The sequence below is a fragment of the Nerophis lumbriciformis genome, linkage group LG22, assembly GCF_033978685.3.
Source record: "Nerophis lumbriciformis linkage group LG22, RoL_Nlum_v2.1, whole genome shotgun sequence".
NCBI classification, from domain to species: Eukaryota; Metazoa; Chordata; class Actinopteri; order Syngnathiformes; family Syngnathidae; genus Nerophis; species Nerophis lumbriciformis.
Window position 1 is genome coordinate 41,557,362 of NC_084569.2, and position 27,295 is coordinate 41,584,656.

At 39.0% G+C, this 27,295-nt stretch overlaps 1 protein-coding gene across 2 annotated transcripts in view; it reads right to left on the minus strand.

Moving 5' to 3' along the window:
- Positions 1–27,295, minus strand: part of LOC133615346 (myosin-10-like) — a 215,291-nt gene that overhangs the window by 1,593 nt on the left and 186,403 nt on the right. For both annotated transcript variants that reach the window (XM_061973878.2, XM_061973877.2), the window contains 12 exons: positions 25,280–25,384; positions 25,063–25,215; positions 24,756–25,004; positions 22,027–22,239; positions 21,730–21,942; positions 21,482–21,643; positions 14,444–14,572; positions 14,293–14,381; positions 9,508–9,631; positions 9,233–9,441; positions 9,063–9,171; positions 3,630–3,802 (listed from right to left, as the gene is read on the minus strand). In XM_061973878.2, coding sequence (XP_061829862.2) covers positions 3,630–3,802; positions 9,063–9,171; positions 9,233–9,441; positions 9,508–9,631; positions 14,293–14,381; positions 14,444–14,572; positions 21,482–21,643; positions 21,730–21,942; positions 22,027–22,239; positions 24,756–25,004; positions 25,063–25,215; positions 25,280–25,384 — 1,928 coding nt within the window. The remainder of the gene's footprint in view (positions 1–3,629; positions 3,803–9,062; positions 9,172–9,232; positions 9,442–9,507; positions 9,632–14,292; positions 14,382–14,443; positions 14,573–21,481; positions 21,644–21,729; positions 21,943–22,026; positions 22,240–24,755; positions 25,005–25,062; positions 25,216–25,279; positions 25,385–27,295) is intronic.

Sequence of the window (27,295 nt, forward strand, 5' to 3'; positions counted from 1 at the left end):
TTAACAACTAGGCTTACAACTATACCTAATATATAAAGGGGTGGAAAAGTGACTATTACCTGCAGGGCAAACATTAGCTAACCAGAAGGCAATAACAATGTAAACAAAAAACACCTGCTTAAAAGATCTAATACAAATGTCCCTGAGGAATGTAAGGTGGGAGTACTGTAATTACCTAACGTTACATTATTATTTTCCATAACAATTTAGCCCCCTCCACAATATTAACCCGACGTTAAAACAGAACTAGCTATTTATTGATTAGCAATTGCCGAATCATGTAACATTAGCTTAATGCTAAAAAGCCAGGTTACTATCACATTCTGTAACAGACAAATAATTTCATGTAGGCTAACGTTACCTACCTGATACCTCTGTCTTTTCTCGTTTCTCCTCTTCTTTTCTCTTTTTTCTTCCCTGGGCACCTGACAGTTTTGGCCGTTTTGACATCTTGTGTTGATTTTTTGATGTGGTGACGTCCAAAAAGAGTCACGATACAATATAATATAATATTTCTATTATATAGGCTTTACTTTGCATTTTAATTAACGTGGGATTATTTTTTGTATTTAGAAATAATAGTACCAACTTTTTTTTTTTTTCCTCCAACATTTGTGGCACTGGCGTGGCGCCCCCTGATGGACGGCGCCCTTAGCATTTGCCTATACGGACTATGCCACGGGCCGGCCCTGTGGACAGTACTAGTCCTACAGGGACACTACTCGTACTACATGGACAGTACTAGTACTACATGGACAGTACTAGTACTACATGGACAGTAGTAGTACTATATGGACAGTACTAGTACTACATGGACAGTACTAGTACTAAATGGACAGTAGTAGTACTATATGGACAATACTAGTACTACATGGACAGTACTAGTACTACATGGACAGTACTAGTACTACACGGACAGTACTAGTACTATATGGACAGTACTAGTACTATATGGACAGTACTAGTACTACATGGACAGTAGTAGTACTATATGGACAGTATTAGTACTATATGGACAGTACTAGTACTACATGGACAGTACTAGTACTACATGGACAGTACTCGTACTACATGGACAGTACTAGTACTACATGGACAGTACTAGTACTACATGGACAGTACTAGTACTATATGGACAGTACTAGTACAACATGGACAGTACTAGTACTACATGGACAGTACTAGTACTATATGGACAGTACTAGTACTACAGGGACAGTACTAGTACTACATGGACAGTACTAGTACTATATGGACAGTACTAGTACTATATGGACAGTACTAGTGCTACAGGGACAGTACTAGTACTATATGGACAGTACTAGTACTACATGGACAGTACTAGTACTATATGGACAGTACTAGTACTATATGGACAGTACTAGTGCTACAGGGACAGTACTAGTACTATATGGACAGTACTAGTACTACATGGACAGTACTAGTACTATATGGACAGTACTAGTACTATATGGACAGTACTAGTACTACATGAACAGTAGTAGTACTACATGGACAGTACTAGTACTATATGGACAGTACTAGTACTACATGGACAGTAGTAGTACTACATGGACAGTACTAGTACTATATGGACAGTACTAGTACTACATGGACAGTAGTAGTACTATATGGACAGTACTAGTACTATATGGACAGTACTAGTACTACATGGACAGTAGTAGTACTACATGGACAGTAGTAGTACTATATGGACAGTACTAGTACTATATGGACAGTACTAGTACTGTACTGACAGTACTAGTACTATATGGACAGTACTTGTACTATATGGACAGTACTTGTACTACAGGGACAGTACTAGTACTACATGGACAGTACTAGTACTATATTCACAGTACTAGTACTACATGGACAGTAGTAGTACTACATGGACAGTAGTAGTACTACATGGACAGTACTAGTACAACATGGACAGTAGTAGTACTACATGGACAGTACTAGTACTACATGGACAGTACTAGTACTAAATGGACAGTAGTAGTACTATATGGACAGTACTAGTACTACATGGACAGTACTAGTACTACATGGACAGTACTAGTACTGCATGGACAGTACTAGTACAACATCGACAGTACTAGTACTACATGGACAGTACTAGTACTATATGGACAGTACTAGTACTACACGGACAGTACTAGTACTATATGGACAGTACTAGTACTATATGGACAGTACTAGTACTACATGGACAGTACTAGTACTACATGGACAGTACTAGTACTACATGGACAGTACGGGTACTGCATGGACAGTACTAGTATTACAGGGACAGTACTAGTACTATATGGACAGTACTAGTACTATATGGACAGTACTAGTACTACATGGACAGTACTAGTACTACATGGACAGTACTAGTACTACACGGACAGTACTAGTACTATATGGACAGTACTAGTACTATATGGACAATACTAGTACTACATGGACAGTACTAGTACTACATGGACAGTACTAGTACTACATGGACAGTACGGGTACTGCATGGACAGTACTAGTATTACAGGGACAGTACTAGTACAACATGGACAGTACTAGTACTACATGGACAGTACTAGTACAACATGGACAGTACTAGTACTACATGGACAGTACTAGTACTACATGGACAGTAGTAGTACCACATGGACAGTACTACTACAACATGGACAGTAGTAGTACTACATGGACCAGTACTAGTACTACATGGACAGTACTAGTACTACATGGACAGTACTAGTACAACATGGACAGTACTAGTACTACATGGACAGTACTAGTACAACATGGACAGTACTAGTACTACATGGACAGTACTAGTACTACATGGACAGTAGTAGTACTACATGGACAGTACTAGTACTACAGGGACAGTACTAGTACTATATGGACAATACTAGTACTACATGGACAGTACTAGTACTACATGGACAGTACTAGTACTACATGGACAGTAGTAGTGCTACATGGACAGTACTAGTACTACATGGACAGTACTAGTACTACATGGACAGTAGTAGTACTACATGGACAGTACTAGTACAACATGGACAGTACTAGTACTACATGGACAGTACTAGTACAACATGGACAGTACTAGTACTACATGGACAGTACTAGTACTACATGGACAGTAGTAGTGCTACATGGACAGTACTAGTACTACATGGACAGTACTAGTACTACATGGACAGTAGTAGTACTACATGGACAGTACTAGTACAACATGGACAGTACTAGTACTACATGGACAGTACTAGTACAACATGGACAGTACTAGTACTACATGGACAGTAGTAGTGCTACATGGACAGTACTAGTACTACATGGACAGTACTAGTACTACATGGACAGTAGTAGTACTACATGGACAGTACTAGTACAACATGGACAGTACTAGTACTACATGGACAGTACTAGTACAACATGGACAGTACTAGTACTACATGGACAGTACTAGTACTACATGGACAGTACTAGTACTTTATGGACAGTACTAGTACTACATGGACAGTACTAGTACTTTATGGACAGTACTAGTACTACATGGACAGTACTAGTACTGTAGTGACCAGGTAAGAGCAAAAGATGAATACTATTTATCAGGAAGTGAATGGACTTACCTGAGGCGGTTCTTCAGCGTGTTGACCTCCCGACTCAGACCCTCGCTGGCCTCAGTGGCGTCATCCAGTTCTCTCTGCAGCTTCCTGCGTGACGCGTTGGACCTGGTGGCTTCTTCTTCTGCCTCCTCCAGCTGACGCTTCAGCTGCTTCATGCGCGAGTTGGCCTTTTCCACCTTCAACACAATAACATATCTCATATTATATCTGTTTCTTCTACTTCCTGTTCATTATATCTTCACCTTTTCTTCTACTTCCTGTTTATTATATCTTCACTTTTTCTTCTACTTCCTGCTTATTATATCTTCACTTTTTCTTCTATTTCCTGCTTATTATATCTTCACTTTTTGTTCTACTTCCTGTTTATTGTATCTTCACTTTTTGTTCTACTTCCTGTTTATCAAATCTTCACTTTTTGTTATGTTTCCTGTTTATTATATCTTCACTTGTTTTGTTCTACTTCCTGTTTACTATATCTTCACTTTTTGTTCTACTTCCTGTTTATTATATCTTCACTTTTTATTCTACTTCCTGTTTATTATATCTTCACTTTTTATTCTACTTCCTGTTTATTATATCTTCACTTTTTGTTCTACTTCCTGTTTATTATATATTTACTTTTTGTTCTACTTCCTGTTTATTATATCTTTACTTTTTGGTGTACTTCCTTTTCATTATATCTTCACTTTTTGTTATGTTTCCGGTTTACTATATATTTACTTTTTGTTCTACTTCCTGTTTATTATATCTTGACTTTTTCTTCTACTTCCTGTTTATTATATCTTCACTTTTTCTTCTACCTCCAGTTTATTATAGCTTCACTTCTTGTTCTACTTCCTGTTTATTATATCTTCACTTTTTTCTTCTACTTCCTGTTTATTATATCTTCACTTTTTGTTATGTTTCCTGTTTATTATATCTTCATTTTTTATTCTACTTCCTGTTTATTATATCTTCACTTTTTGTTCTACTTCCTGTTTATTATATTCTTACTTTTTGTTCTACTTCCTGTTTATTATATCTTCACTTGTTATTCTACTTCCTGTTTATTATATATTTACTTTTTGTTCTACTTCCTGTTTATTATATATTCACTTTTTATTCTACTTCCTGTTTATTATATCTTCACTTTTTGTTGTACTTCCTGTTTATTATATCTTCACTTTTTATTCTACTTCCTGTTTATTATATATTTACTTTTTGTTCTACTTCCTGTTTATTATATCTTCACTTTTTTCTTCTACTTCCTGCTTATTATATCTTCACTTTTTGTTCTACTTCCTGTTTATTATATCTTCACTTTTTGTTCTACTTCCTGTTTATTATATCTTCACTTTTTGTTCTACTTCCTGTTTATTATATTTTCACTTTTTTCTTCTACTTCCTGTTTATTATATCTTCACTTTTTATTCTACTTCCTGTTTATTATATCTTTACTTTTTGTTCTACTTCCTGTTCATTATATCTTCACTTTTTCTTCTACTTCCTGTTTATTATATCTTCACTTTTTCTTCTACTTCCTGTTTATTATATCTTCACTTTTTCTTGTACTGCCTTTTCATTATATCTTCACTTTTTGTTATGTTTCCTGTTTATTATATATTTACTTTTTGTTCGACTACCTGTTTATTATATCTTGTCTTTTTCTTCTACTTCCTGTTTATTATATCTTCACTTTTTCTTGTACTGCCTTTTCATTATATCTTCACTTTTTGTTATGTTTCCTGTTTATTATATATTTACTTTTTCTTCTACCTCCTGTTTATTATAGCTTCACTTCTTGTTCTACTTCCTGTTTATTATATATTTATTTTTTGTTCTACTTCCTGTTAATTATATCTTGACTTTTTGTTCTACTTCCTGTTTATTATATCTTCACTTTTTGTTCTACTTCCTGTTTATTATATATTTGCTTTTTGTTCTACTTCCTGTTTATTATATATTTACTTTTTGTTCTACTTCCTGTTTATTATATCTTCACTTTTTGTTCTACTTCCTGTTTATTATATCTTCACTTTTTATTCTACTTCCTGTTTATTATATCTTCACTTTTTGTTCTACTTCCTGTTTATTATATATTTGCTTTTTGTTCTACTTCCTGTTTATTATATATTTACTTTTTGTTCTACTTCCTGTTTATTATATCTTCACTTTTTGTTCTACTTCCTGTTTATTATATCTTCACTTTTTATTCTACTTCCTGTTTATTATATCTTCACTTTTTGTTCTACTTCCTGTTTATTATATATTTACTTTTTGTTCTACTTCCTGTTTATTATATATTTACTTTTTGTTCTACTTCCTGTTTATTATATCTTCACTTTTTGTTCTACTTCCTGTTTATTATATATTTACTTTTTGTTCTGCTTCCTGTTTATTATATATTCACTTTTTATTGTACTTCCTGTTTATTATACATTTACTTTTTGTTCTACTTCCTGTTTATTGTATCTTCACTTTTTGTTCTGCTTCCTGTTTCTCAAATCTTCACTTTTTGTTATGTTTCCTGTTTATTATATCTTCACTTGTTTTGTTCTACTTCCTGTTTACTATATCTTCACTTTTTGTTCTGCTTCCTGTTTATTATATCTTGACTTTTTTTGTAGTGTATTTCATGTTTTTGGCCACTGCATCCTTCCAGTGTGAACAGTAACTATGAAGTGATGTTGTGGCCCACCACTAGATGGAGCCCAAGCACCACTAGATGGAGCCCAAGCACCACTAGATGGAGCCCAAGCACCACTAGATGGAGCCCAAGCACCACTAGATGGAGCCCAAGCACCACTAGATGGAGCCCAAGCACCACTAGATGGAGCCCAAGCACCACTAGATGGAGCCCAAGCACCACTCGATGGAGCCCAAGCATCACTCGATGGAGCCCAAACACCACTAGATGGAGCTCAAGCACCACTAGATGAAGCCCAAGCACCACTAGATGGAGCCCAAGCACCACTAGATGGAGCCCAAGCACCACTAGATGGAGCCCAAGCACCACTAGATGGAGCCCAAGCACCACTCGATGGAGCCCAAGCATCACTCGATGGAGCCCAAACACCACTAGATGGAGCTCAAGCACCACTAGATGAAGCCCAAGCACCACTAGATGGAGCCAAAGCACCACTAGATGGAGCGCAAGCACCACTAGATGGAGCGCAAGCACCACTAGATGAAGCCCAAGCACCACTAGATGGAGCCCAAGCACCACTAGATGAAGCCCAAGCACCACTAGATGGAGCCCAAGCACCACTAGATGGAGCCCAAGCACCACTCGATGGAGCCCAAGCACCACTAGATGGAGCCCAAGCACCACTAGATGGAGCCCAAGCACCACTAGATGGAGCCCAAGCACCACTCGATGGAGCCCAAGCACCACTCGATGGAGCCCAAGCACCACTCGATGGAGCCCAAGCACCACTAGATGGAGCCCAAGCACCACTAGATGGAGCCCAAGCACCACTAGATGGAGCCCAAGCACCACTAGATGGAGCCCAAGCACCACTAGATGGAGCCCAAGCACCACTAGATGGAGCCCAAGCACCACTAGATGGAGCCCAAGCACCACTCGATGGAGCCCAAGCATCACTCGATGGAGCCCAAACACCACTAGATGGAGCTCAAGCACCACTAGATGAAGCCCAAGCACCACTAGATGGAGCCCAAGCACCACTAGATGGAGCCCAAGCACCACTAGATGGAGCCCAAGCACCACTAGATGGAGCCCAAGCACCACTCGATGGAGCCCAAGCATCACTCGATGGAGCCCAAACACCACTAGATGGAGCTCAAGCACCACTAGATGAAGCCCAAGCACCACTAGATGGAGCCAAAGCACCACTAGATGGAGCGCAAGCACCACTAGATGGAGCGCAAGCACCACTAGATGAAGCCCAAGCACCACTAGATGGAGCCCAAGCACCACTAGATGAAGCCCAAGCACCACTAGATGGAGCCCAAGCACCACTAGATGGAGCCCAAGCACCACTCGATGGAGCCCAAGCACCACTAGATGGAGCCCAAGCACCACTAGATGGAGCCCAAGCACCACTAGATGGAGCCCAAGCACCACTCGATGGAGCCCAAGCACCACTCGATGGAGCCCAAGCACCACTCGATGGAGCCCAAGCACCACTAGATGAAGCCCAAGCACCACTAGATGGAGCCAAAGCACCACTAGATGGAGCCCAAGCACCACTCGATGGAGCCCAAGCACCACTAGATGGAGCTCAAGCACCACTAGATGAAGCCCAAGCACCACTAGATGGAGCCCAAGCACCACTAGATGGAGCCCAAGCACCACTCGATGGAGCCCAAGCACCACTAGATGGAGCCCAAGCACCACTAGATGGAGCCCAAGCACCACTAGATGAAGCCCAAGCACCACTAGATGGAGCCCAAGCACCACTAGATGGAGCCCAAGCACCACTAGATGGAGCCCAAGCACCACTAGATGGAGCCCAAGCACCACTAGATGGAGCCCAAGCACCACTAGATGGAGCTCAAGCACCACTAGATGGAGCCCAAGCACCACTAGATGGAGCCCAAGCACCACTAGATGGAGCCCAAGCACCACTAGATGGAGCCCAAGCACCACTAGATGAAGCCCAAGCATCACTAGATGAAGCCCAAGCACCACTAGATGGAGCCCAAGCACCACTAGATGGAGCCCAAGCACCACTAGATGGAGCCCAAGCACCACTCGATGGAGCTCAAGCACCACTAGATAGAGCCCAAGCACCACTAGATGGAGCCAAAGCACCACTAAATGGAGCCCAAGCACCACTAGATGGAGCCCAAGCACCACTAGATGGAGCCCAAGCACCACTCGATGGAGCCCAAGCACCACTAGATGGAGCCAAAGCACCACTAGATGGAGCCCAAGCACCACTAGATGAAGCCCAAGCACCACTAGATGGAGCCAAAGCACCACTAGATGGAGCCCAAGCACCACTCAATGGAGCCCAAACACCACTAGATGGAGCCCAAGCACCACTAGATGGAGCTCAAGCACCACTAGATGGAGCCCAAGCACCACTAGATGGAGCCCAAGCACCACTAGATGGAGCCCAAGCACCACTCGATGGAGCCCAAGCACCACTCGATGGAGCCCAAACACCACTAGATGGAGCCCAAGCACCACTAGACGGAGCCCAAGCACCACTAGACGGAGCCCAAGCACCACTAGACGGAGCCCAAGCACCACTCGATGGAGCCCAAGCACCACTAGATGGAGCCCAAGCACCACTAGATGGAGCCCAAGCACCACTAGATGGAGCCCAAGCACCACTAGATGGAGCCCAAGCACCACTAGATGGAGCCCAAGCACCACTAGATGGAGCTCAAGCACCACTAGATGGAGCCCAAGCACCACTAGATGGAGCTTGGCAATCCCTGCTCAAGTTGCGGCACTAAGATAAGTTAAGGTGCCAGAGAACTTACCTGTTCTTTGAACTGGTCTGCATGGCGGCGCTCGTCTTCCACCTGCAAGCAGATTTCTTTCAGCTTCTTCTCCGTCCTCCTCACCAGCTTGTTGGCGGCAGCTCGCTCCCTACAGAGGAGAGCCAGGGAGAGTTGAAAGGGCTCCACGTCGGCCATTGTGGCGTTCTTACTTGGCCTCCTGCTCCAGCTGCTCTTCCAGCTGCAGGATCTTGGCCTCCAGGGCGGCGATGGAGGCTCTGAAGCGGCTCTTCACCGAGCCCTCCAGCTCGCCCAGCTTGGCCCGCAGCTCCTTGTTCTGCCGCTCCAGCTGCTGCCGGGCGTTCTCGCTCTTCTGACCCGCGCTGCGTTCCGCACTCAACTCTACCGTCAGCGAGTCCACCTGTGGAGACCGGAGCAGGGCTGGTACCTCGGAGGGAAGGGACACAGGAAGGAAAAGCAGGCGCACCTGCATGGTGCTCTTTCTGAAGCGGTCGTTGAGAAGCTCCATGTTTCCCTGTTCTTCTTCCAGCTCCTCCTCCAGGTGAGCGATGCGAGCCTCCAGCCTCCTCTTCTCATCCATCAGCGCTGATCTGCAATGTCAGGAGCGTGCAAATAACACAGCTGTCCAAACTGCCGCTTCCACGTCGTGAGGAAAAAGTAACAAATGTTTTTAATGTATTTTAAAACGATAGCACAGCAATTACTTATATGACCCAAAGCAAACAACCTTCTCTAGTCATGGTGCAAAAACAAAATAGGAAAAAAAATGCTACCAACACAAAAAGTTGTCACACATGACACAACCTGCTCACCAAACTTAATGGATATCATGAAACATGTCCAAACACCATAACAAAAAGTCACAATGACACTCAAACTCATTACAGTGCATGATGGGAAAAATGCAAAACACTCTCCACACTTATCCATTTTTGGCGCATTTTGGCTGCTTGATATTTCTGATTGATTACAAAACTTTAAGGAGGTCGTCACGGAAGTAAACAAAGGAGGAATCAAACTTTCACATACTCTTAATATTCGATTATATTAATTATATAGCCATTATATATATATATATACATATATATATATACACATATATATATATATATATATACACATATATATACACATATATATATATACATATACACATATATATATATATATATACATATACACACATATATATATACATATATATATATATATATATATATATATAAATATATATATATATATATATATATATATATATATATATATATATACCGTATTTTCCGCACTATTAGCCGCACCTAAAAACCACAAATTTACTCAAAAGCTGACAGTGCGGCTTTTAACCCGGTGCGCTTTATATATGGATTAATATTAAGATTCATTTTCATAAAGTTTCGATCTCGCAACTTCGGTAAACAGCCGCCATCTTTTTTCCCGGTAGAACAGGAAGCGCTTCTTCTTCTACGCAAGCAACCGCCAAGGTAAGCACCCGCCCCCATAGAACAGGAAGCGCTTCTTCTTCTACTGTAAGCAACCACCCGCCCGCGTAGAAGGAGAAAAAGCGCGTGGATATACCGTACGTTTCATTTCCTTTGTGTGTTTACATCTGTAAAGACCACAAAATGGCTCCTACTAAGCGTCAGGGATCCGGTTCATGAAAAGACGCAATCTCTCCATCCGCACACGGATTACTATTTCACAGCAACTGATATTCCTGTGAACCGCACTGTGGATACAACGGGAGCACGTACGGTGAATATTCGCACCACAGGGAATGAGAAGTCATCCTTCACTGTGGTTCTAGCTTGCCATGCTAATGGCCAGAAACTTCCACCCATGGTGATATTCAAAAGGAAGACCTTGCCAAAAGAGACCTTTCCAGCCGGCGTCATCATAAAAGCTAACTCGAAGGGATGGATGAAGAAAAGATGAGCGAGTGGTTAAGGTAAGTTTAAGTTTACGCGAAGAGGCCGGGTGGCTTTTTTCACGCAGCTCTGTCCATGTTGATATACGTATGTTTGTGATTGCACATTTGCGTACATTTTGGGAGTGAACAGAGTTGTTAGAACGCTGGTTTTAATATATTATTAAAGTTTGACTGAGCTATCTGACTGTTTTTTTGACATTCCTTTAGCGCAGTTAGATGCGGCTTATAACACGGGGCGGCTTATAGGTGGACAAAGTTTTGAAATATGCCGTTCATTGAAGGCGCGGCTTATAACCCAGGGCGCCTTATGGTGCAGAAAATACGGTATATATATATATATATATATATATATATATATATATATATATATATACATACACACACATATATACTTCCAGGGTTTCACATTGTTCCCATTGGGTTGAGTTTTTTTCTTGCCCTGATGTGGGATCTGGGCCAAGGATGTTGTTGTGGCTTGTGCAGCCCTTTGAGACATTTATGATGAAGGTCAACTTTGATTGTTTGATTGATATACATATTTACATACATACATACTACATACACACATACATAAATATATACACACACACATACACATACATATGTATATACACACATACATACAAAAACACAGACATACATACACACATACATACATACATACATACTAGAGATGCACGGTTTGCGGACACAACCGCGGAGTCCGCGGATTATCCGCGGATCGGGCGGATGAAATAAAAAAAAAAAAAGATTTTATCCGCTCGCGGGTCGGGTCGGGCGGATTAATTAGATATTTTTTTTTGTTTTTGTTTTTTGCGGGTGGCAGTTAAACCAATTGGTAAATATATATACATAGTTAAATGTTGTTACCCACATACGAAAAACGAGCAGGCACCTGCAGCATATGCCACAACAGAAGAAAAAAAAAAAAGAGAGAGACACTTTTACGGAGCGGAGAAGGGACGCCTCGCCGGGGTCCGGGACCGAGGCCCCTTCCCCCGAGAGGGCCCCACCGGGAGCCGTAGCTGAGGCGATCCGCGAGAAGGGCCCGACGCACGTCTAGGGTCACCACCGCGCCCACCGCACCGACACCCCGCCTCGTCCGCTTTCGCCGCGGCCGGCGTCACGCGCAGCAGGTAAGCAGCTTACCTGCCCGCCACCCCCGAGGCCGGGGGCTCGTAACATGGGTCACTCCGCGTGCTCCGCCCGCGCAGCTTACCTGCCCGCCACCCCTGTTGCCGGGGGCGCGTAACAGGGGTCACTCCGCGCGCAGTGCGCTCACGAAAGGGGTGGGGCTCACCCTGGTTGATATAGACAGCAGGACGGTGGCCATGGAAGTCGGAACCCGCTAAGGAGTGTGTAACAACCCACCTGCCGAATCAACTAGCCCTGAAAATGGATGGCGCTGGAGCGTGGGCCCATACCCGGCCGTCGCCGGCAGCGAGACGCGCTTGGAGGTGCGCTCAGCGCGGCTCCCATATAATTGCGCACTGGTGTGCGTCTGGGTCGTGACAGCGTGGCACGCGAATGTCTGTGCTGCATTGGATCAGTCTCCTTTCTTTAACAGGCAAAAGCTTTATAACCTCACCATAACTGCCAACTTTTAAATCAGAAAAACCTAGTAGCCAGGGTCCAAGGGCCGCAGGCCCTGGTAGGTCCAGGACAAAGTCCTGGTGGAGGGTTCAGGGCTTCGCCCCCCGACGCAAAATGATTATTAGCATTCAGACAGGTTAAAATGTTGCTAAAACCATCACTTTTCTATCAGTCACAGTGACTTTTCAAAACAAAAATATTACAGCAAAAATCATATGGGTTGATTGACATGTTTATTCTGTAAGCTAACTTCAATAGTTTGAAATTATTTTGACAGTTAATGCCAGTTATCCTGTCAACCTTTCACAAGACTTCAATTTGTTAATTGAAAGTATAAATAGTATAAACACTTTTAACAGTATGTCGTGCTGTGAAATACAGCCGACAGGATTGCGCATGCATGGTGCAGGAGAACAAAGGACTTCTTTCATTTAAGGTTTGTGATAAACCATCAAACTCATTCGTTAAAAGGACTCTATAGTAATATAAAGCGAATTTTTCTGGACATTATCATGCAAGAAAAGTTTATTTTTGGGACCGCGATCACCGCGTAATGATTTTTAAAGGTTGCATTACAAACATTTAACTGTCCCATGTGATCAGCCAGTGCGATTGGAAGTCCATGCTCAATTATTGCCTCCGTAAATAAAACTTCGGCATTTATCACATCCAAAGAATCTGTTTGGGCGACGAAAAGCGTTGAAAGTTTTCCACTTGTATCGCTAGCAACGGCATTAGACTTGTGTTGTTTTGTCCCAACGTGGTCTTTTACATCGCTAATTCCTCCGTGTCCGATCGAAAAATCTTGTCTGCACAAGGTGCAATTCGCGTAGTTTTCACCCTTTTTTTTTTTTTTTAATTAATATTAGATTAACAACGGGCGGATGGCGGGCGGATGCAGTTCTGATCAAACGTTACATCGGGTGGATGGCGGATGGTTGACGACTTTCTGACGCGGTTGCGGATGAAATAATTGCCTATCCGCGCATCTCTAATACATACACACACATACACATACATGCACACATATATACATGCATACATACATATATACATGCATACATACATACACATACACACATACATACATATATACATTCATAAATACATGCTTTCTGCCCCTGGTAGAAAACAGAAGGGTTTTTATCTTCTTAAGAACGTAGCCACCCGTTTCTCTCTCGGGCTAACACTGAAGTGCTAATGCATGCTTCCCCCCCCCCCCCCCCCCCCCCAGTGTCCTTTAGACTATTGTAACGCTCCTTGGTCTTCCCGAAAAGAACATCTACATTTATTGGAAAAGTCAGGCGTGCTGACGAGGACCAAGGGCGGGCGCATATTACACCAGTTTTAAAGTCGCCGCATTCGCTCCCTGTCCGCTTCAGAGTCCATTTTAAAGCTCCATTATTCCTTTTTAAAGGTCTATCTGACCTGCTCTCATCCTATCAACCCTCACAGACCCTGAGGGCCTTCTAGCGTTACCAAATACCAGAACAAAGACCCCTGTGGAAGAGCCTGCCAGAGAGCATTTTTTAAAAAGGTCTTCAGGCTTTTTACTGATCATCTTAAACTCTTATGGTTTTTAATGATTATTTGATCCTAATGAATAATATTACTAGGATTATACTCTCAATGTTATGTTTGTATTCACTTATCAATGTGATATTTTAATGTTGACATGTATTTGATCATTAATTGGAGATGTTCTCCAGCCACCGACAAGAAGGAACTCACTTCCCAGACGCGCTGTTGGAGATCTCGTCCTGGAGCTCGTCTCGTTCTTGCTCGGCGTGCCGTCGGCCTCTCTCTGACGCCGCCAGGTCCTGCAGAGTCACAGAAAACCTTGGCAATGTTCCCGTCCCACGTAGTGGAGAGGGTGGTGTACCTCGTGCAGCTGCAGGACCTCCGCCTCCAGACTCTTCAGCTTCTTCTCACTCTCCTTGGCCAGCGCAAAGACATCATCCCTGGAAGCCCGGGCGTCCTCCAGTTCCCTCTGGTAGTCCTTGGTCTGGGCCTGGAGGAGATGCCAGGTGAGCGTGGCCATGGGACAACTGCTCTTTTTCCAAAGTACGGACTTTCTTTAAAAATGTCATTGCTCAAAAAATAATAATGAATCAAAATAAATGTTGTTATGAATTATTGACAAATTTAAGTCTACAATTACTTCTCATCAAATACTGCATTTGGAAATACTTTTGGGGGGACATTTAGCATATTTTTAGTGTTTGCCATAATAAAAAAAAATTATTTAACAAAATGGGCATAAAACAACAATTAAAAATATATTTAAAAAAATAAAATAGAGATTTTAAAAGTTGAGAGTAAAATAATTTAAATAAAATAAATAATAATAATATTCTTTTTAACACTTGGATCCCAAATAATTTTTGTGGAATTTTTTTCAACTGTAATTGCTCCAAAATAATGTTTAATCAAATTAAATGTTATAAATTATTGACCTATTTAAGGCTCCAAACACATCAAATATTTCACCTTAAAAATATTTTTGGGAAAATATTGTATATTTTGTGTTTGCACTAAAAAAAAACGGGTTTAAAAAAAACAGAAAAAAAATAACTTTATATCAACAAATCTAAAGTTGGTCTAAAGATTTACAGTCAAAAAATTAAAATAACATATATAATAATAATATTATTTTTAACATTTTAATGAGCTGGGATTTTTTGGATCCCTAAGAATTTTAGTGGAAATGTTTTTCAACTGGGCCCTGCGATGAGGTGGCGACTTGTCCAGGGTGTACCACGCCTTCCGTCCGATTGTAGCTGAGATAGGCTCCAGCGCCCCCCGCCATCCCGAAGGGAATAAGCGGTAAAAAATGGATGGATGGATGATTTCCAACTGTAATTGCTCAAAAATGATGTTTATTCAAATTAAATGTTATGAATTATTGACCTATTTAAGGCTCCAAACACATCAAATATTTCACCCTAAAAATATTTTTGGGGAAAATATTGTATATTTGGTGTTTGCACTAAAAAAACAGGGTTTAAAAAATGATATATATAAAAATAAAAAAGGGCATAAACGATAAAAAAGAAAAAAAGAAAACTTTATATCAACAAATCTAAAGTTGGTCTAAAGATTTAAGCGTTAACAGTCGGGATGATGTTCGAAATCAGTTCTCCCGGGTTGTTCGATAAGAAAAGAACCGATTCCATGGACTCAAATCCCTTTTTGAGAACCGGTTCCCGTTATTGAGGCCACTATAGTAAAGAAAAAGAGTTGGTTCTTTATTCGAATCCCTGGGAACGAATCCCTTCCCACGTACAGGAAATGCCCTGTGGGCAGAGGTGGGTAGAGTAGCCAGAAATATTTTTGGGGAAACATTGCATATTTTGTGTTTGCACTAAAAAAACAGGGTTTAAAAAAAATAAAAAAAATAAAAAGGGTATAAACCATAAAAAATAAAAAAAATAAAACTTTGTATCAACAAATCTAAAGTTGGTCTAAAGATTTTAGCGCTAACAGTAAAAAAATGTATATAATATAATTAATAATAATATTATTTTTAACACTTTAATGAGCTGGGATTTTTTGGATCCCTAAGAATTTTAGTGGAAATTTTTTGCAACTGTATTTGCTCAAAAATAATGTTTAATCAATTTAAATGTTATGAATTATTGACTTATTTAAGGCTCCAATCACATCAAATGTTTCACTCTAAAAATATTTTTGGGGAAACATTGCATATTTTGTGTTTGCACTAAAATAACAGGGTTTAAAAAAAAATAAAAATAAAAAAAAGGGTATAAACCATAAAAAATTAAAAAATTAAACTTTGTATCATCAAATCTAAAGTTGGTCTAAAGATTTTAGCGCTAACAGTCAAAAAATGTAAATAATATAATTAATAATAATATTATTTTTAACACTTTAATGAGCTGGGATTTTTTGGATCCCTAAGAATTTTAGTGGAAATTTTTTGCAACTGTATTTGCTCAAAAATAATGTTTAATCAATTTAAATGTTATGAATTATTGACTTATTTAAGGCTCCAATCACATCAAATGTTTCACTCTAAAAATATTTTTGGGGAAACATTGCATATTTTGTGTTTGCACTAAAAAAACAGGGTTTAAAAAAAATTAAAATAAAAAAAAAAGGGTATAAACCATAAAAAATTTAAAAATAAAACTTTGTATCATCAAATCTAAAGTTGGTCTAAAGATTTTAGCGTTAACAGTAAAAAAATTTAAATAATATAATTAATAATAATATTATTTTTAACACTTTAATGAGCTGGGATTTTTTGGATCCCTAAGAATTTTAGTGGAGATTTTTTTCAACTGTAATTACTCAAAAATAATGTTTCATCAAATTAAATGTTATGAATTATTGATCTATTTAAGGCTCCAATCACATCAAATATTTCACCCTAAAAATATTTTTGGGGAAACATTGCATATTTTGTGTTTGCACTAAAAAAACAGGGTTTAAAAAAAAAGGAAATAAAAAGGGTACAAACCATAAAAAATTAAAAGATAAAACTTTGTATCAACAAATCTAAAGTTGGTCTAAAGATTTTAGCGCTAACAGTCAAAAAATTTTAATAATATAATGAATAATAATATTATTTTTAACACTTTAATGAGCTGGTATTTTTTGGATCCCTAAGAATTTTAGTGGAGATTTTTTTCAACTGTAATTACTCAAAAATAATGTTTCATCAAATTAAATGTTATGAATTATTGACCTATTTAAGGCTCCAATCACATCAAATATTTCACCCTAAAAATATTTTTGGGGAAACATTGCATATTTTGTGTTTGTACTAAAAAAACAGGGTTTAAAAAAAAATATATAAAAATAAAAAAAAGGGTATAAACCATAAAAAATAAAAAAATAAAACTTTGTATCAACAAATCTAAAGTTGGTCTAAAGATTTTAGCGCTAACAGTCAAAAAATTTAAATAATATAATTAATAATAATATTATTTTTAACACTTTAATGAGCTGGGATTTTTTGGATCCCTAAGAATTTTAGTGGAAATTTTTTGCAACTGTATTTGCTCAAAAATAATGTTTAATCAATTTAAATGTTATGAATTATTGACTTATTTAAGGCTCCAATCACATCAAATATTTCACCCTAAAAATATTTTTGGGGAAACATTGCATATTTTGTGTTTGCACTAAAAAAACAGGGTTTAAAAAAAAAAATTTAATTTAAAAAAAAAGGGTATAAACCATAAAAAAATAAAAAATAAAACTTTGTATCAACAAATCTAAAGTTGGTCTAAAGATTTTAGCGCTAACAGTCAAAAAATGTAAATAATATAATTAATAATAATATTATTTTTAACACTTTAATGAGCTGGGATTTTTTGGATCCCTAAGAATTTTAGTGGAAATTTTTTGCAACTGTATTTGCTCAAAAATAATGTTTAATCAATTTAAATGTTATGAATTATTGACTTATTTAAGGCTCCAATCACATCAAATGTTTCACCCTAAAAATATTTTTGGGGAAACATTGCATATTTTGTGTTTGCACTAAAAAAACAGGGTTTAAAAAAAAAATAAAAAAATAAAAAAAAGGGTATAAACCATAAAAAAAATAAAAAATAAAACTTTGTATCAACAAATCTAAAGTTGGTCTAAAGATTTTAGCGCTAACAGTCAAAAAATGTAAATAATATAATTAATAATAATATTATTTTTAACACTTTATTGAGCTGGGACTTTTTGGATCCCTAAGAATTTTAGTGGAGATTTTTTTCAACTGTAATTACTCAAAAATAATGTTTCATCAAATTAAATGTTATAAATTATTGACCTATTTAAGGCTCCAATCACATCAAATATTTCACCCTAAAAATATTTTTGGGGAAACATTGCATATTTTGTGTTTGCACTAAAAAAACAGGGTTTAAAAAAAAAAAAATTAATTAAAAAAAAGGGTATAAACCATAAAAAATAAAAAAATAAAACTTTGTATCAACAAATCTAAAGTTGGTCTAAAGATTTTAGCGCTAACAGTCAAAACATTTAAATAATATAATTAATAATAATATTATTTTTAACACTTTAATGAGCTGGGATTTTTTGGATCCCTAAGAATTTTAGTGGAGATTTTTTTCAACTGTAATTACTCAAAAATAATGTTTCATCAAATTAAATGTTATGAATTATTGATCTATTTAAGGCTCCAATCACATCAAATATATCACCCTAAAAATATTTTTGGGGAAACATTGCATATTTTGCGTTTGCACTAAAAAAACAGGGTTAAAAAAAAAAAAAAAAAAAAAAAAAAGGGTATAATCTACAAAAAATAAAAAAATAAAACTTTGTATCAACAAATCTAAAGTTGGTCTAAAGATTTTAGCGCTAACAGTCAAAAAATGTAAATAATATAATTAACAATAATATTATTTTTAACACTTTAATGAGCTGGTATTTTTTGGATCCCTAAGAATTTTAGTGGAGATTTTTTTCAACTGTAAGTACTCAAAAATAATGTTTCATCAAATTAAATGTTATAAATTATTGACCTATTTAAGGCTCCAATCACATCAAATATTTCACCCTAAAAATATTTTTGGGGAAACATTGCATATTTTGTGTTTGCACTAAAAAAACAGGGTTTAAAAAAAAAAATTTAATTTAAAAAAAAGGGTATAAACCATAAAAAAAATAAAAATAAAACTTTGTATCAACAAATCTAAAGTTGGTCTAAAGATTTTAGCGCTAACAGTCAAAAAATTTAAATAATATAATTAATAATAATATTATTTTTAACACTTTAATGAGCTGGTATTTTTTGGATCCCTAAGAATTTTAGTGGAGATTTTTTTCAACTGTAATTACTCAAAAATAATGTTTCATCAAATTAAATGTTATAAATTATTGACCTATTTAAGGCTCCAATCACATCAAATATTTCACCCTAAAAATATTTTTGGGGAAACATTGCATATTTTGTGTTTGCACTAAAAAAACAGGGTTTAAAAAAAAAAATTTAATTTAAAAAAAAGGGTATAAACCATAAAAAAAATAAAAATAAAACTTTGTATCAACAAATCTAAAGTTGGTCTAAAGATTTTAGCGCTAACAGTCAAAAAATTTAAATAATATAATTAATAATAATATTATTTTTAACACTTTAATGAGCTGGTATTTTTTGGATCCCTAAGAATTTTAGTGGAGATTTTTTTCAACTGTAATTACTCAAAAATAATGTTTCATCAAATTAAATGTTATAAATTATTGACCTATTTAAGGCTCCAATCACATCAAATATTTCACCCTAAAAATATTTTTGGGGAAACATTGCATATTTTGTGTTTGCACTAAAAAAACAGGGTTAAAAAAAAAAAAAAAAAAAAAAAAAAAAAAGGGTATAAACCATAAAAAATTAAAAAATAAAACTTTGTATCAACAAATCTAAAGTTGGTCTAAAGATTTTAGCGCTAACAGTCAAAAAATGTAAATAATATAATTAATAATAGTATTATTTTTAACACTTTAATGAGCTGGGATTTTTTGGATCCCTAAGAATTTTAGTGGAAATTTTTTGCAACTGTATTTGCTCAAAAATAATGTTTAATCAATTTAAATGTTATGAATTATTGACCTATTTAAGGCTCCAATCACATCAAATATTTCACCCTAAAAATATTTTTGGGGAAACATTGCATATTTTGTGTTTGAACTAAAAAAACAGGGTTTAAAAAAATAAATTTAATTAAAAAAAAGGGTATAAACCATAAAAAAAATAAAAATAAAACTTTGTATCAACAAATCTAAAGTTGGTCTAAAGATTTTAGCGCTAACAGTCAAAAAATTTAAATAATATAATTAATAATAATATTATTTTTAACACTTTAATGAGCTGGGATTTTTTGGATCCCTAAGAATTTTAGTGGAGATTTTTTTCAACTGTAATTACTCAAAAATAATGTTTCATCAAATTAAATGTTATGAATTATTGACCTATTTAAGGCTCCAATCACATCAAATATTTCACCCTAAAAATATTTTTGGGGAAACATTGCATATTTTGTGTTTGCACTAAAAAAACAGGGTTTAAAAAAAAAAATATAAAAATAAAAAAAAGGATATAAACCATAAAAAATAAAATAATAAAACTTTGTATCAACAAATCTAAAGTTGGTCTAGAGATTTTAGCGCTAACAGTCAAAAAATTTAAATAATATAATTAATAATAATATTATTTTTAACACTTTAATGAGCTGGGATTTTTTGGATCCCTAAGAATTTTAGTGGAGATTTTTTTCAACTGTAATTACTCAAAAATAATGTTTCATCAAATTAAATGTTATGAATTATTGACCTATTTAAGGCTCCAATCACATCAAATATTTCACCCTAAAAATATTTTTGGGGAAACATTACATATTTTGTGTTTGCAATAAAAAAAAAAACAGGGTTTAAAAAAATAAAAAAATAAATAAGAAAAAGGGTATAAACCATAAAAAAAATAAAAATAAAACTTTGCATCAACAAATGTAAAGTTGGTCTAAAGATTTAAGCGTTAACAGTCAAAAAATTTAAATAATATAATTAATAATAATATTATTTTTAACACTTTATTGAGCTGAGATTTTTTGGATCCCTAAGAATTTTAGTGGACATTTTTTGCAACTGTATTTGCTCAAAAATAATATTTAATCAATTTAAATGTTATGAATTATTGACCTATTTAAGGCTCCAATCACATCAAATGTTTCACTCTAAAAATATTTTTGGGGAAAATATTGCATGTTTTGTGTTTGCCATACAAAAAACAAAAAAATAAATACAACTTTATATTGAAGGATCTTAAGTTGATCTCCAGATTTAAGCGTTGAAAAAAACAACTATATAGGACTTAGTTTTAAGACCAAACTTGAGGAGCCCTAAAGGTGAAATGAGGACCAGGTGTGGTCCCTCCTCTCACCTGTAACTTGCGCAGCTGCTTGATGGCTTCGTCCCGCCCCTTGCCGGCTCCTAGGATCTGCCCCTCCACGTCCTTCAGGTCCATCTCCAGCTTCTTCTTGGCGGCCACGGCCAAAGCTTTCTGCTTCCTCTCGTCCTCCAGCTCCGCCTCCATCTCCCGCACCTGAGGGGGAGGAGCCAAGTCAAGGCGCTGCGCCAGCGGCGGACGGAGAGAGAGAGAGAGAGAGAGAGAGAGAGAGGAGGCACCACCTGCTTGACCAGCGCCCTCTTCTTCTCCTCGTTCTGCTCGTCCTTGGCCTGCAGGTCCCGCTCGTACTGGGCCTTGGTGGCCTGCATGTTGACCTCCAGGCGCAGCTTGGCGTCCTCCGTGCCCTGCAGCTCGTCCTCCAGCTCCTCCAGCTGGGTCTTCATCTCCTCCAGCTGCTGCTCCAGAGTGCGCTTGGACTTCTCCAGCTCGTGCACCTTGGTCCCACAGCCGAGCAACCAGAAGGTCAGCACGAGACCGACACAAACCAGGGGGTGTTTTAGCGCCGTGAAAAGGCTCACGTTCTTGCCGACGTCGTCCTTGGAGTTCATCAGGTCCTCCATTTCGCCACGGAGCTGCTTGTTGGCCCGCTCCAGCTCCTCCTTGGCCTCCAGAGTCTCGTCCAGCGCTCTGGTCACGGACAGAGCTTTGGTCTCCTTGTCCCTCGCCTCGGCCTCGGCCCGGTCACGCTCGTCTGCGTAGCGGGCCGAGATGCTCTTCTCCTCGGCTAGCATCTGCAGAGGAAAAAGATTTATTTACTGATACCGTAGGTATCTATAGTCTCGACATCTGGATCGATCATGTCAGGATAACTGTTTATAAGTTATCACACAACTTGTTTGCTAAAAAAAATTGGATATGAGAGCATGGAATAGAACAGACAAGATATTGTAATGTCTGCTCGCGGAAAAACTAAATCCTAATCTACGATTTGACTCCCTCGAATGGCCTTAATAATAATAATAATAATAACTGGGATTTATATAGCGCTTTTCTAAGTACCCAAAGTCGCTTTACATGTAGAATCCATCATTCATTCACACCTGGTGGTGGTAAGCTACTTTCATAGCCACAGCTGCCCTGGGGTAGACTGACGGAAGCGTGGCTGCAATTTGCGCCAACGGCCCCTCCGACCACCACCTATCATTCATCATTCAATTCACCGGTGTGAGTGGCACCGGGGGCAAAGGGTGAAGTGTCCCACCCAAGGACACAACAGCAGCGATTTTTTGGATGGTAAGAGGCGGGGAGCGAACCTGCAACCCTCAGGTTTCTGGCACGGTTGCTCTACCCACTACGCCATGCCGCCCCATGGGCCTTGATGCAACAACAGGAGCAGGCTGTTCTGAAAACATCCCCCCCGAGGACTCCTCAATGATGGACGCTTTTGACCTCCCTCCCTCCTCAACGACACCTGGAGTCGAACTTTTGCTTGCATGCAGAACGGCCCCAGGCCTATGGACACTATGGTACATCAACACACCCAAGAAAATGGGCATATACACACCCCCCACGCCTTCACCACCACTTGATTCCCCTTCGGGGTGATGGATGGCTGGCAGCGCTTTATAGCAGCAGTTGACCTCCAGGGTTCCAACTCCCCCCCACCCCCTCTGTTGCGAGTTGTCGTGATTATTTGTAACATGTTTATGTGTGCATGGCATGTAGGTTTTTTCCACTCCAGACTGGGCCCCCTTAGGAGCCCAGTCTAGATTGCATTTTTTTTACTCATCCTACCCCAGCGTTTTACCTTTTTCCCCATCTTTTACGGGGCACTTTGTCGCGACCCATCAGCGTTCCTGCTCTGTAACCCTGCACACTGTTTGTTTGTCTAATCTTGAACGGGTTTGGCATTGCACAACAACAACGAAACTTTGTTTTCAAAGTTTCGTTGTACTTGTGCAATGCCAATAAAGTCCTATCCTATCCTATGAGTACAGGTTGCCCTGCGTGAAGACAAAAGCTGTCTTTGATCTTATCAAGCAAAAGGCGGACGGCTTGTAAACCTCCACTGTGTGCGATGGAATGCGCCGTAGAGGTGTCGGTTTCTCAGATCTTGGACAGCCCCAGGAAGGACCTTATCATGATCCGAAATCTACAAGCAGAGAGGGGGCAAACCTGACACCGCTCCAAGCACCTTTTTGTTTGAACTCTTTATGACCCAGTGCAGCAGCTGTTTATGACCCCTCCCCTTAGAAGCAGCTGCAGCTTTGTAATCAGGGAATGCCCAAATAAAGGAGGAGGCGTGGAGCTCCCTCCTCAGAGCGGTGGGGTGACACTGTACGAGGTTGCAGGTCCACACGCGCTCTCTTCATGAGCTAAATTGAATCCTGTCTCTGTTTGATTCCTTGCTTCTTGTCTTGTTTAATAGATAGTTCGGTGTTGGAACCTGACAGATCACCTCTACTTTACACTGAAGCTAGCGGTTCGCTTGTTTTGTGTAGCATGCTTTAGCCTTTCCTTTTCCTCTCTTCCTCCAGTGCTAATGCTACTTGGAAGAGACTCTGCTAATTTTCCCACCGGCGTGGAGAGGATCTTGGAGGCGGCTTCACACTGTGGATAGTTCACCGGAAGTCATGCAACTTTGTGTGACATAGAAACGTACTGTAGGTCTGGGTACGTTTTCGCCTCATTCCTGCGAGAACCCTGCGTGTGACTGAAGCGGGGCGTGGTTCATTAGTCCGGGACTAGGGCGGTGTGCTCAAACAACCACCAGGTAGCATGTGTGAGCAGATAATACTCTCCCATCTCCTTGGGTCTTCACATCAAGTAGAGCATTCTTCACCCGCGCTTGAAGCCAGGGACCAGGCAGAAAGTGTCAGAATAATTGTATATAAGTTATCACACAACTTATTTTCCCATGAGTTCAGGTTGCCCTGGGAGAAGACAAAAGCTGTCTTTGATCTTATCAAGCAAAAGGCCTAAAGCTTGTAAATCTCCACTGTGTGCGATGGGATTCGACGTGGAGGTGTCGGTTTGTTTGATCTATTGGACAGCCACAGGAAGGACCATATCATGATCCGAAATCTACAAAGCAGAGAGGGGGCAAACCTGACCCGCTCCAAGCACCTTTTCTTTGAACTGTTTATGACCGAGTGCGGCAGCTGTTTATGACCCAGACCTTCCATAAAGCTGCATCTCTTTTGAAGGACTCTTTCACGCGAGTACAATCTTGAGCGTGTCAACACTCGGACGCGACACAAACCCTAACTCTAACCCTACCCTACACCCTAACCCTATTTCATCTGACCTGGTCAAACTTCTTCTGTTTCTTCTCCAGGCTGGACACGGTCTGCCTCTGGTGATCCAGGTCAACGGTCAGGTCATCCAGCTCCTGCTGCAGACGGGTCTTGGTCTTCTCCATCTTCTCAAAAGCCATGGTCTTCTCCTCCAGACGCTGGGCCGACAGCTCCGCGTCCTTCAGCAGCTTCTTCTTGGCCTCCTCCAGACCATCGACGGTCCCGGCGTCCTCCTCCAGCTTCTTCTTGCTCTCTGAGAGCTGCGAACAGAAGAGGAAGTCAAACGGAGAGGCCGACGGGGCGACACGGGAGACCTACCTGAGCCTGGAGGAGCAGCAACTGCTTGTCCAGGTTCTTGCGAGCCGCCTCGTCCTCCTCCTGCTGCTCCTGGAGGGCGTTCTTCTCCTCCTCCAGCTGCCGCGTGCGGCTGCTGATGTTCAGTTTCTGGCGAGTCTCCTCCTGGAGAAGCTCCTATGGGAAAATATCGAGTTAGCTTGTTGATAGTTGGGAACCCAGAGAACTGAACTTGGAGAACCTGCGTGTCCTGGAGTTGGCTTTCCAGTCCAGCAACGTCTTTTGTCATCTTGATGCCTTTTCTCTCGGCGTCTTCCAGCGTGGCCGACACGTTGTCCAGCTCGGTCTGTACGAGGACATGGTCGGTGTAAGACAACTGACTTTTACATTATGAAGAAAAATGGCGCAACATTTTTGAGAATTTAGGGCATTGTAGAACTATGAATACATTTATTCATTTCAAAGGGAAAATGTGGGAATTTGGGGAAAACCGTGGATTTTTTTAAAATATTGATACTAGCACAATTGTCCTAGATGATATGAGTAAGTTTGTGTTGGAATTTTTGGAATCGGTAAAAAAATGTTGACGTAGTAACAGTTTGAAATGAAATGGGTATTTCGGAATTCCTGGACTTTCAGGAAAACTGGGAATTTGTCGGAAAAAAAAGATAACTTTCGTTGTCCCAACTTAGAGGAATGTTTTGAAGGTGGAACGGTCAAAAACGGTTGAAAAATGTGGTCTATGAAAACTTCCAACAAATAGGTGAAAATAGGGCGTTGGAAAACCGTAAATTCCTGGAATTTTCATAACTAATAGTTTGATTGTCCAAAATGCTGACGTAGTGACAGTTTGATTTGAAATGGGTGTTTCGGAATTCCTGGAATTTCGGGAAAACCGGGAAATTGTGAAAAAAATTTGCTGTCCCAACTTAGAGGAATGTTTTGAAGACGGAACAGTCAAAAACGGTTGAAAAATGTGAACTGTGAAAACTTCCAACAAATAGATGAAAATAGGGCTTTGGAAAACCGTGAATTCCTGGAATTTTTTGAACTAATAGTTTGACTGTCCAAAGTGAGTGGAGTGTGTGGATGTTGGAACTGTTCAAATCAGAGGAGAAATGTGGGATATGCAGTAGATTGTAAAATGCCCATTCGTTGTCAATGGTGAGAAAATTACTGGAAATGCCGTAAGACCGGGAGTTTTGGGACAGGGAAAACATGTTTTGTGTTCAATATTTGGGTAGATTAGTGTGGGTGGATGGTTGAAAGGTTGGATTTGGGTTTAAAAATGGCACAACATTTTTGAGAATTTAGGACATTGTAGAACTATGAATACATTTATTCATTTCAAAGGGAATTTCCTTAAATTTGGGAATTTTGGGGAAAACCGTGGACTTTTTTAAATATTGATACTATCACAATTGTCCTAGATGATATGAATGGGTTGGTGTTGGAATTTTTGGAATCGGTTAAAAAATGTTGACGTAGTAGCAGTTTGAAATGAAATGGGTATTTCGGAATTCCTGGACTTTCGGGAAACCCGGGAATTTGTAGGGGCGAAAAAAGTAACTTTTGTTGTCCCAACTAAGAGGAATGTTTTAAAGTTGGAACGGTCAAAAACGGTTGAAAAATGTGCACTGTGAAAACTTCCAACAAATAGGTGAAAATAGGGCTTTGGAAAACCGTGAATTCCTGGAATTTTCATAACTAACAGTTTAAATGTCCAGGGTGAGTGGAGTGTGTGGGTGTTGGAACGGTTCCAATCAGATGAGAAATGTGGAATATGCAGTAGATTGTATATTTCCTATTCATTGTCAATGGGGAGAAATTTACTGGAAATATCCGGGAAAAACGGTAATTTTGGGAAAGGAAAAACATGTTTTGCGTCGATATATGGGAAGAGTAGTGGGTGGATGGTTGAAAAGTCGGATTTGGGTAAAAAATGGCGCACTATTTTGAGAATTTAGGGCATTGTAGAACTATGAATACATCCATTCATTTAAAGGGAATTTCCTGAATATTTGGGAATTCGGTGAAACCGGGAAATTTTGAAAATATTGATACTAGCACAATTTTCCTAGATAATATGAATGGGTTGGTCTTGGAATTTTTGGTATCGGTTAAAAAATGTTGACGTAGTAGTTTGATTTGAAATGGGTGTTTTGGAATTCCTGGAATTTCGGGAAAACCTGGAAATTGTGAAAGAAATTTGCTGTCCCAAGTTAGAGGAATGTTTTGAAGATGGAACGGTCAAAAA